This window comes from Stegostoma tigrinum, chromosome 34, assembly GCF_030684315.1.
Source record: "Stegostoma tigrinum isolate sSteTig4 chromosome 34, sSteTig4.hap1, whole genome shotgun sequence".
In the NCBI taxonomy this organism is placed as follows: domain Eukaryota; kingdom Metazoa; phylum Chordata; class Chondrichthyes; order Orectolobiformes; family Stegostomatidae; genus Stegostoma; species Stegostoma tigrinum.
In genome coordinates, this window is record NC_081387.1 from 28,376,651 (window position 1) to 28,387,856 (window position 11,206).

The following is an 11,206-nucleotide window of genomic DNA, read 5'->3' on the forward strand; positions in this document are numbered from 1 at the left end:
CCCCTCCCTGCAAAACTCCGAACCCCACTCCCTCCAAAACACTGATGCCTCCCCACCAAAACACCGAAACCCCTCCCCGCAAAACACCGAACCCCTCGCCCCCAAAACACCGAACCCCTCCCCAACAAAACACCGAACCCTGCTTCCTCCAAAACACCGACCCCCCCAAAACACCAAAAACCCTCCCCCACAAAATACCAAAAACCCTCCCCACCAAAACGCCCGACATTCCCTCCACAAAACAGCGATACCCCTCTCCACAAAACAGCGACACCCCTCCTCCCAAACACAGCGACACCCCTCCTCCCAAAACGCCAACCCCATCCTCCCAAGCAAAACCAACATCATTCCATTTCCATCATTTAACCCAACTCACCCAAGCTCACTGCCTCCTCCCCAACCCCGACATCCCACCCCCCACACACACTCTCAGGCTGTACACTCCAGACTGTAACCCCTTGAGTGAACCTCCCTCCCCACCCCCCACACTCTCAGACAGTACATTGCAGATTCAGTTCCCCACCCTACCTCTACCCTGCCCCCCACCGACCCTGACCTCACCCCTCTGTTTGTGAAGAACTGATGTAAAATACCTGCCATTCCTGCTGTAGTTTATTCGGTACGGGCCAAACTGACTGAGCTCCAGGTTAAAGAACTGAGACAAACAAACCAGAGAAAGTGGTGTCAATAATTCAAATATAAACTTAACTTCATCTCCAGAGCCTGTGTCCTAACATCCCCCGAGGGCTGGGGCTTAGGGACCCATATCTTCTCTAAACCAGGGGTCAAACTTTTAATCCTCATTTTTAATCCGTCCCTCACTCCCCTCTCTCCCTGTCACCCTCATTCTCCCTCCCCAACAACCCTCACTCACCTCCTCCCTGTCACCCTCATACTCCCTCCCCAACAGCCCTCACTCACCTCCTCCCTGTCACCCTCATACTCCCCAACAACCCTCACTCCCCTCCCTCCGTCACCCTCATACTCCCCAACAATCCTCACTCCCCTCCCTCCCTGTCACCCTCATACTCCCTCCCCAACAATCCTCACTCCCCTCCCTCCCTCCCTGTCACCCTCATACTCCCCAACAGCCCTCACTCCCCTCCCTCTGTCACCCTCATACTCCCTCCCAACAGCCCTCACTCCCCTCCCTCCGTCACCCTCATACTCCCCAACAACCCTCACTCCCCTCCCTCCGTCACCCTCATACTCCCTCCCCAACAATCCTCACTCCCCTCCCTCCCTGTCACCCTCATACTCCCTCCCCAACAATCCTCACTCCCCTCCCTCCCTGTCACCCTCATACTCCCTCCCCAACAATCCTCACTCCCCTCCCTCCCTCCCTGTCACCCTCATACTCCCCAACAGCCCTCACTCCCCTCCCTCTGTCACCCTCTTACTCCCTCCCCAACAACCCTCACTCCCCTCCCTCCATCACCCTCATACTCCCTCCCCAACAATCCTCACTCCCCTCCCTCCCTGTCACCCTCATACTCCCCAACAGCCCTCACTCCCCTCCCTCCCTGTCACCCTCATACTCCCTCCCCAACAACCCTCACTCCCCTCCCTCCCTGTCACCCTCATACTCCCTCCCTGCTGAGTGGGCATGCAACCCAGATGGAGCGAGAGAGACAGACAGACAGACGACGGAGAAGGAGGAGGCAAGTGGGGATGTAAGAGATGGGGATGGGGGAGGAGGAAAAGGAGAAAGCTGGGGGTGGTGGGGGTGGAGGAGAATGCCCCTGTCTCTCCCTGCACTGACCTTGGAGGCACTGCTGATGTCCACTACATCTGCGATGTCACGTTGCTGAATGAAGCAGGTATCCTCCCCTTCATCAGCCTCCAGGAACCTGCCAATGTGGGAGGGAGACACCGGGACACACTCCTGTCACACGTAGAACTCTCCCAATGCCATTCAACCTCGTAGCGACGCCCCACCCACCGGCTCCCTCCCAGCACACACACACTGTGAGACAGTGACTGAGTGACGCTGTCACTGAGCAAGTCTGTGCCAGCAACACAGCTCCCGATCCAACCATCAACATCCAGCGCAATCAATAAATCAGGGAATGTTTTAAAAAGCTAACCAAATGGAGACTGTGTAACCACTGTCCATCACGGTGTAAACCCATCTGTTTGACTCATGTCCTTCAGGGAGGGAAATCCGCCATGTTTAACTGGTCTGGCCTACATGTGACTCCAGTGCCAATGGGGTAACTCCTACTGGCTCGCAGGGCAGGCAGTAAATTCTGGTCAAACCAGCAACACCCACATTCTCCAAACAAACTACTGTGGCCACCATCTGCACATCCAATACAGACAGTAACACCAGCCCCGACCCTCCGGCAGCGCGGTGCCCCCTCGGCCCCGACCCTCCGGCAGCGCGGTGCCCCCTCGGTGCCGACCATCTGGCAGCACGGCGCCCCCTCGGCCCCGACCCTCCGGCAGCGCGGCGCCCCCTCGGCCCCGACCCTCCGGCAGCACGGCGCCCCCTCGGCCCCGACCCTCCGGCAGCACGGCGCCCCCACGGCCCCGACCCTCCGGCATCGCGGTGCCCCCTTGGCGCCGACCCTCCGGCAGCGTGGCCCCGACCCTCTGGCAGCATGGCGCCCCCTCGGCGCCGACCGTCCGGCAGCGCGGCCCCGTCCCTCTGGCAGCACGGTGCCGACCCTCCGGCAGCACGGCGCCGACCCTCCGGCAGCGTGGCCCCGATCCTCTGGCAGCACGGCGCCCCCTCGGCCCCGACCCTCCGGCAGCGCGGTGCCCACTCGGCGACGAGCCTCCGGCAGCGCAGCCCCGACCCTCCGGCCCTGACCCTCTGACAGCGCGGCCCCGACTCTCCGGCCCTGACCCTCTGACAGCGCGGCCCCGACTCTCCGGCAGTCAATGTTGAACCTGGGAGAATGGGTTGCAGTGTGTAGAAACTCAGATTGACGTTTGTGTTGAAGGGGGTGGGGGTACAGTGCCTGTCCCCAGGGTTTGTGCCTGGGGGGGTGATGGAATTGTCAGGTGTACCACACAGTCACCACAAGCTGGGAAAGGATTATAAGGCCTCTGTGCACTCTGGTGACAGACAGTGAGCGGTCAGGGCCACGAATCTCTGCTGCCTGCCCCTCAATTCCTTACCCCGCCTCCTCGGGCAGCAGGAGGTCGAAGCGAGCTGCTTGCTTCTCTGCTTGCTTTGACAGCTTCTCCAGGATTTTCAGCTGATTTTTCACTTTCTGATTGGCGATTTCACCCTGCATCAGATCACAGAAATCTCACAGAGATCCACTGAGCCACCCCCTCTTCCAGATCCCTTCCCAGCTTCTCGATATCTGGGTCTCAGGCACAGGGTCCCGTCACTGCCCCAAACCAGGGAAGGGACACAGGATTAACCACACCCTACCACTTCCCCCCCCCCACCGAGAGAGGGGTGTACAGGGAGGGGGCAGGATTACACACATTCCAACTCCACTCCCTCCGCCCCCCCAAGAGAGAGGGGAGTACAGGAATAGAACAGGATTACACCCACCCCTGCCCCAACAGTGGGGTGTACTGGGGGAGGGGGTCATCAGGATTACACCCTTCTCACCACAGTGAGGGGTGCACTGGGAGAGCCAGGATTCCTCCACGTTCCCCCTCCCCCCACCACCCACCCTACAGTGAGGGGTTTATGGTTCATCAGGAAGTGAAGGATTAACTTATGCTGCGAGCAACTCACTCACACTATCACTGGAGATGGGACAGAGATCACAGACACTACATTGGTGATGACATTTACAACCTCATTGTAATGTCCCTGACATTCCCCAAGACTTACTCACCACCTTAATGGACGTCCCTCGCTGAAACTTCCTCATCACTTCCTTCGGGATCGGTGCCGGTCCTGGGAAAGGGTCCTCTCTCTGTGGTGTTGGGGAGGTGAGGTGGCAAAAGACAGGAATTAATAGAAGCTGGTACAGTGTGAGGGGAACCTGCGCACTCTCAGGCAGCACATTCCAAACTGTAACCATTTACTGCTTTTATTTTTAATCTACTCCTCTGGTTCTCAATCCACTCTCCAGCGGGAACAGTATCATTCTCTCACCGTCCAGATCCATTGTGACTTTGTAACTTCTATCAAACTTCCTGTTGACCTCCTGCTTGCTAGACCTTCCCAACATCTCCAATCTGTCCCGCAAAATGCAAACCCTCACTGCTGAGGCCATCGCTGTCAAACTCTGCCTCACTGTCTCACATCCTTCCCAGAGTATGGAGGTACACCGTACACACTATTCCAGCGAACCTTTTATTAATAGGCAGCTATCAGACCAGGAATTAACTGGCTGGTCGAGAGGTCCTCTTAACCAAAGTAAAGGCACATTCAGTAATAAATGGAAATGTAATTCAGGCAGTGTACACATCACTGTCACACCTTATCTTCAGCATAAATCACTTCAGCCTTCTCACTCACACCCTCAACTGATTACTCATGAGAAGACAGTAAACATCACGGTATTAGGGGTGTATAATTTTTGCCGGTTTAAACAAAGCTTGCTGTATTTCATAAATATTCAGCATTACCTCCTTGCTCCTGTACTCTGTGTCCCTAGTAATAAAGTTGAGGACACTGTGTGCTTTATTCACTGATCTCTCTACCTGTCCAGCCACCTTCAATGATCTGTGCACACATATCCACCCTGCTCCCCCGTCTCCCTCTTTCTAAACCACTCCCTTTAGGCTTGTACCACCCTAGTTCATATTGTCTTGCAATGATTTTCTGATCAGCGTCTTTCCCAGACAGATTCCTGATCCTCGACTGATCCCCAGTTCCAGACTGATTCCCAATCCAGCAGTGACCTCAATGACTGCTTCCTGATCCGGGAATGCCAATCCCAGACGGAACACCCCCCCCACCTACCCCACCGCTCCCTGAACAATCCTGAACCGATGTGCCATCCCTAACACATTCCCACTTCCAAAATGAGCCTCCCATGACCCTGGATTGAAGTCCCTGGCCCCAGACTGACCACACCCCACCCCAAATCCTGGATGTGGGAGCTAGTACCTTCAGACTCACCCCTGAAAGCACCTTCTTCGGTGGGTGCCTTGATGCTTGGCGGTCCATCCGTTTGCCTTTCTCAGGTCTCCGAGCGCCTGGCTTCCTCCGTCCCACCTTCACCTGCTCTGCTGGTCTGCCCTTACCTGATGCTGCTGCATCTCCAGCTGGCTCTTCTTCAGCTTCCCAGTACCTCTTCCTTTTCTAAATCATGGATTTTGGGGTGGGAGCGTAGAGAGATGGTTAGACAGGGGACTTGATGGGGGGGATGCCTGGCCCCTGGCAGAACTGAGCAGCATGGAGGCTCAATGGTGAGTGGCTCACTTCGCTTCAGCTCTGATGAGGAGTTGTCTAAACTCAAATGTTAGCTTGCTCTCTCTCCACAGATACTGCCTGACCCGCTGTGATCTCCAACACTTTTACTTCCCAACTCAGTGGTCAATACTGCTGCCTCACAGCACCAGGGACCCCGGTTTGTTCTCACCCTCAGGCGACTGTTTTGTGTGGAGTTTGCACGTTCTTCCCCCATGTTTACGTGGGTTTCCTCCAGGTGCTCCAGTTTTCTCCCATAATCCAAACATGGGCAGGTTAGGGTGGGATAGGCCGTGCTAAATTGTCCTCTAGTGCCCAGGGATGTGCAGGTTAGGGTGGGATAGGCCGTGCTAAATTGTCCCGTAGTGCCCAGGGATGTGCAGGTTAGGGTGGATTGGCCATGCTAAATTGTCCCGTAGTGCCCAGGGATGTGCAGGTTAGGGTGGATTGGCCGTGCTAAATTGTCCCATAGTGCCCAGGGATGTGCGGGTTAGGGTGGGATAGGCCGTGCTAAATTGTCCCATAGTGCCCAGGGATGTGCGGGTTAGGGTGGGATAGGCCGTGCTAAATTGTCCCGTAGTGCCCAGGGATGTGCGGGTTAGGGTGGGATTGGCCGTGCTAAATTGTCCCATAGTGCCCAGGGATGTGCGGGTTAGGGTGGGACTGGCCGTGCTAAATTGTCCCGTAGTGCCCAGGGATGTGCGGGTTAGGGTGGGATTGGCTGTCGGAAATGCATGGCCACAGGAATACAGTAGGGAGATGAGTGAGATGCCCTTTGGATGGATTTGGTATGGGCTTGATGAGCTGAATGGCCTGCTTCCAAACGGTAGGGATTCTATGTTATAACTGGCCAGACAGTTTCACTGGCCGGGGGGGGGGGGGGGGGGGGGTGTGGCGAGTGGGGGGTGAAAATGCAGGTAAGATCTATTTATACAGGAACTTGAATAACATCAATAAACATTAATTACCCAGTGGTCCTGGGGGGTATATAAATATAAATATTAATTACCCGGTGGTCCTGGGGGGGTATATAAATATAAATATTAATGACCCGGTGGTCCTGGGGGGTATATATATATAAATATTAATGACCCGGTGGTCCTGGGGGGTATATATATATAAATATTAATGACCCGGTGGTCCTGGGGGGTATATAAATATAAATATTAATGACCCGGTGGTCCTGGGGGGTATATAAATATAAATATTAATGACCCGGTGATCCTGGGGGTATATAAATATAAATATTAATTACCCGGTGGTCCTGGGGGGTATATATATATAAATATTAATTACCCAGTGGTCCTGGGGGGTATATATATATAAATATTAATTACCCAGTGGTCCTGGGGGGGTATATAAATATTAATTACCCGGTGGTCCTGGGGGGGTATATAAATATAAATATTAATGACCCGGTGGTCCTGGGGGGTATATATATATAAATATTAATGACCCGGTGGTCCTGGGGGGTATATAAATATAAATATTAATTACCCGGTGGTCCTGGGGGGTATATAAATATAAATATTAATTACCCAGTGGTCCTGGGGGGTATATATATATAAATATTAATGACCCGGTGGTCCTGGGGGGTATATAAATATAAATATTAATGACCCGGTGGTCCTGGGGGGTATATAAATATAAATATTAATTACCCGGTGGTCCTGGGGGGTATATAAATATAAATATTAATTACCCAGTGGTCCTGGGGGGTATATAAATATAAATATTAATTACCCGGTGGTCCTGGGGGGTATATAAATATAAATATTAATTACCCGGTGGTCCTGGGGGGTATATATATATAAATATTAATTACCCGGTGGTCCTGGGGGGTATATAAATATAAATATTAATGACCCGGTGGTCCTGGGGGGTATATAAATATAAATATTAATTACCCGGTGGTCCTGGGGGGTATATATATATAAATATTAATTACCCGGTGGTCCTGGGGGGTATATAAATATAAATATTAATTACCCGGTGGTCCTGGGGGGTATATATATATAAATATTAATGACCCGGTGGTCCTGGGGGGTATATAAATATAAATATTAATGACCCGGTGGTCCTGGGGGTATATAAATATAAATATTAATGACCCGGTGGTCCTGGGGGGTATATATATATATATATATAAATATTAAAGACCCGGTGGTCCTGGGGGGTATATAAATATAAATATTAATAACACGGTTGTCCTGTTCACGTTCAAACGGAAAAATTAGATTTTAAATAAATTTCTCTCCAACCCGTAACGTGCCGCTGCTGCGGGGCGCCGCCATCTTGCTGACTGCTCACCCGGAAGTTCTCCCTGCGGCGTTGTGCTGCTGCTGCTACCTCCGGCGGCAGGGGGCGATGTCGCTGGAGGCCAATTACCAAAGCGGCAGAGCCAGTCTGTAACCAATAGTCAATATTAAATAATCAATAGTCAATATTAAATAATCAATAACCAATGTGCAATAACCAATAATCAGTGTGAAATAAATTCTGATGAAGGGTCTAGGCCCGAAACATCAGCTTTCCTGCTCCTGAGATGCCGCTTGGCCTGCTGTGTACATCCAGCCCCACACTTAGTGAATGTCAATGTTTAATAACTATAATCCCCACATGGGCTGGTCCTGGCCAGTGTTTAATCAATAATAGGTTATTGTTCGGACGGCGAGGTCAAACACCTCTGATAATTAAAATCAAAACATAATTTCCAATCTGTTATGGCGTGAGTGGTGGTTCCCTTCTAAGAATTAAACGCGAAACACCCAAAAGAGCACACCTCACCTCACCTAATCTGTTAAACTATTACGGAGATGGGAGGTTAAATTGCAGAAAGTCCCTGATACTCACTCTATAAGTGACAAGGAACAATTTATTTATTTAACCCGAAGAGTGAACAAATTAAGAGAATTATTTACAAACCAAATAATTCCCCCTTAGCTTCTATTTCCTAACTAAACTAAATTCTGCTGATATACAATTGCAATAAACACAAGCCCCACTTAAACAACCCAAGTAGTGAAAAAAAAATTACCTAAAACTTAGTCTCTCAATCACAAATGCCTTTCTTCAGCTGAACTACTGCCAGTGGTGCTGATGTTTTCTCTGTGAGGACTCTTAGCTGGAATTGCTGTGGCGGTACCTTTTATGGACAGAAGGGGCTTTCTTAGAGAGCTTACTGTTTTGTTGTGAGTGCCCGATATTTATTTCTCAGACAGCGGTTTGCTCTCACTGATTTTCAAAAACCATCTCCTAATATACCTTGGATGACATATCAATTTTCTTACAATAACATTGCACTGAGGTTGTCAAAACCATCAGATTTAAATTCAATTGGCTTTCAATCACTAAGTGCTTGGTTGAAATTAATCGGCTGATTCCAGCTCTTTACCAAAACAACAAAACAAGCCGCGGGTTTCCAATCACAGCCGATCGATACATATTCCTATTTGAGAATTGGCTGTATATCGTCAGCTACATTCAGACATTTTTTTCTGTATAATTCTCTAACCTTAGAAAAGCACTTTGTCTCTTAGAGGGACCACACACTCTACGCAGCTTCATAACCTCCCCCTGAAGAGAAATAATGAAACATCATTGTGAAAAATCATTGGTTTTCTTTAAAAAAAACTTAAAACCATTATCACAAGATACATGCAATCTGAAGTTACACCCTTCATACTAATTCTGCATATGTATATGACACAGTGCCAGTTCTATCTTACTTACAAATTTTCTTTTAAAACAGTGACGACACATTTGCAATATAAGTTTTATAACCTGCAACATGTACAATCTGTAAATTAAAAGCTTGTGACATAAAACTCCAACAAAATACTCTCGTATTCTTTTCCTTAGGTCTTTCCAAAAAGGCAAGAGTGTTGTGATCTGTGTACACAACCATGTCCAAAACATTGTTTGTAACATAAACATTAAAATGTTGTAAGGCCAGCACCAAACTCAATAACTATTTTTCAATAGTGGAGTATTCTCCCTGGTGGATATTGAGTTACTTTGAAAAATAACCAATAGGCTTTTCATCCTCCTGCGTCAACATAGCTCCAGGCCCTACATCACTGGCGTGACAGTGACTTCAAAGCGTTTCAAAAAATTTGGTGTGGGCAAAAGCTGGTGTGGTGGTTAATGGGGCTTTTAAGTTCACAAATGCCTCTTGGCACTGTTCTGTGCACTGAAATTTCATATTATTCTTTAGCAAACCCATCAGTGATGCCATTGTGCTACTAAAGTATGGTACAAACCTCTGGTAGAATCTGCTCAGAGCCAAAAATCAAAGCACCTCTTTCTTCCAGGATGGTCTTGGAAATTCCTCGCAAATCCCTCATCTTCACGTTCCGCAGGGTCATCCTTCCATGTCCCATATTGTCTCCCAAGAACATCACCTCTGCCTTTGCAAATTCAGTTTTTACCAAATATATGATCAGTTTTGCCTCGTGTTGTCTTTCGAAGAGCTCTGCCAAATGCACCATGTGATCTCTTCACAAATGGCCATAGGTCACTAAGTCATCCACAGAGGCAGCACAATTAACCAATCCTGTCACACACTGTTCATAAGTCTTTGAAATGTGGCTGCAGTGCTCTTCATTCCAAAGGGCATTACTTTAAATTGATGCAGCTCATTTCGGGTCATAAGTGCAGAAACGTCTTTCACTCACACCAACAAAGGTAGTTGCCAGTAATCACAAAGTAAGTCTCACTTTGTGATGTACGTAGCCAATCCAACATTTTACACACAGTCCCCTGGCCTTGGAATTGTGTTTGAGTCTGATTTAGTCATGACATTGAGCTTCCAGTAGTCTGTGCAGAACCATTGAGTGCCATCAGGTTTGGGAACCAACACGATCAGCAAACTCCACTCACTTAGACTTGGCTCAATGATGTCTTCTTGGACAATTGCTTCGACTTCATTTGGTACCTGTGCGCCTTTAGAGGATTAAGCCTGTAGGGGTGGTGTTTTATCGGAACAGCATTCCCTACATCAACCACGTGTACTATAGTATTAGTCCTCTGCATTCTGTTCCTACATATGTCCTCACAGTGCTGCAACGAGCCTTTCCATTCAGTTCTCTATTCCTGAGACAGATAGCTCACTATCTTATCCCATTCTCCAAGGACTTCATCATTAATTAACTTATTCTGAGGCACATCAAATTCCAAATCATCTGGATTTGATTCCTCACTCTGTGTGGCAGTAACCAATACCTGTTTCTCCAGTTTGCCTGTCCCTGTATTAACAATGTTTCAGCATGTTCACATGACATATTCAATGTTTCTTTTCCTATCCGGCATCTTTCCCAGGTAGTTCACCTGACTCATCTTCTCTCAATCTGATAAGAGCCACTAAACTTTGCTTTTAAAGGATCTCCTACCACTGGTAACAGCACCAATAATTCAGCCACATGGGAAAATGTACGAATTTTAGACTTTGTACCTGCTTCTTGCTTCATTATGTGCTTTGTTGCCTTCAGATGATGTCTGGCTAATTCACTGACTTTGTTCAATCTTTCTTTCACCTCAGATTCATAAGTCACCTGTGAGATCTCTGACTTTCGACCTATCAACTTTTCCTTAATTAATTTTAGAGGCCGTATTACCTTGTGTCATTCAGGGCATCTCTAATGGCAAATAATATAAATGGGATACCTTTATCCAAATCATTTGGATAATCCTGGCAATAAACCCTAGACATGGTCTTTAGGGTCTAATGCCACCTTTCCAATGCTCTTGGGATTCAGGATGGGACACATTTGATTTAAAGTGTTGGATGCCTAAACTTTCCATGACCTCCTTAGACAGTTTGGCAGTAAAATTGGACTCTTGGTCTGATTAAATCTCTGTGGGAAGTCTATAGTG

At 48.9% G+C, this 11,206-nt stretch overlaps 1 protein-coding gene across 2 annotated transcripts in view; it reads right to left on the reverse strand.

Moving 5' to 3' along the window:
• wdr46 (WD repeat domain 46) overlaps positions 1–7,707 on the reverse strand; it is a 26,200-nt gene extending 18,493 nt beyond the window's left edge. For both annotated transcript variants that reach the window (XM_059639503.1, XM_059639502.1), the window contains exons 1-6: positions 7,594–7,707; positions 5,042–5,224; positions 3,807–3,887; positions 3,127–3,239; positions 1,763–1,850; positions 594–655 (exon numbers count right to left, since the gene is read on the reverse strand). In XM_059639503.1, the coding sequence (XP_059495486.1) occupies positions 594–655; positions 1,763–1,850; positions 3,127–3,239; positions 3,807–3,887; positions 5,042–5,224; positions 7,594–7,626 (560 nt within the window). In that variant the 5' untranslated portion in view covers positions 7,627–7,707. The remainder of the gene's footprint in view (positions 1–593; positions 656–1,762; positions 1,851–3,126; positions 3,240–3,806; positions 3,888–5,041; positions 5,225–7,593) is intronic.
• Between the last annotated feature and the right edge of the window lie 3,499 nt (positions 7,708–11,206).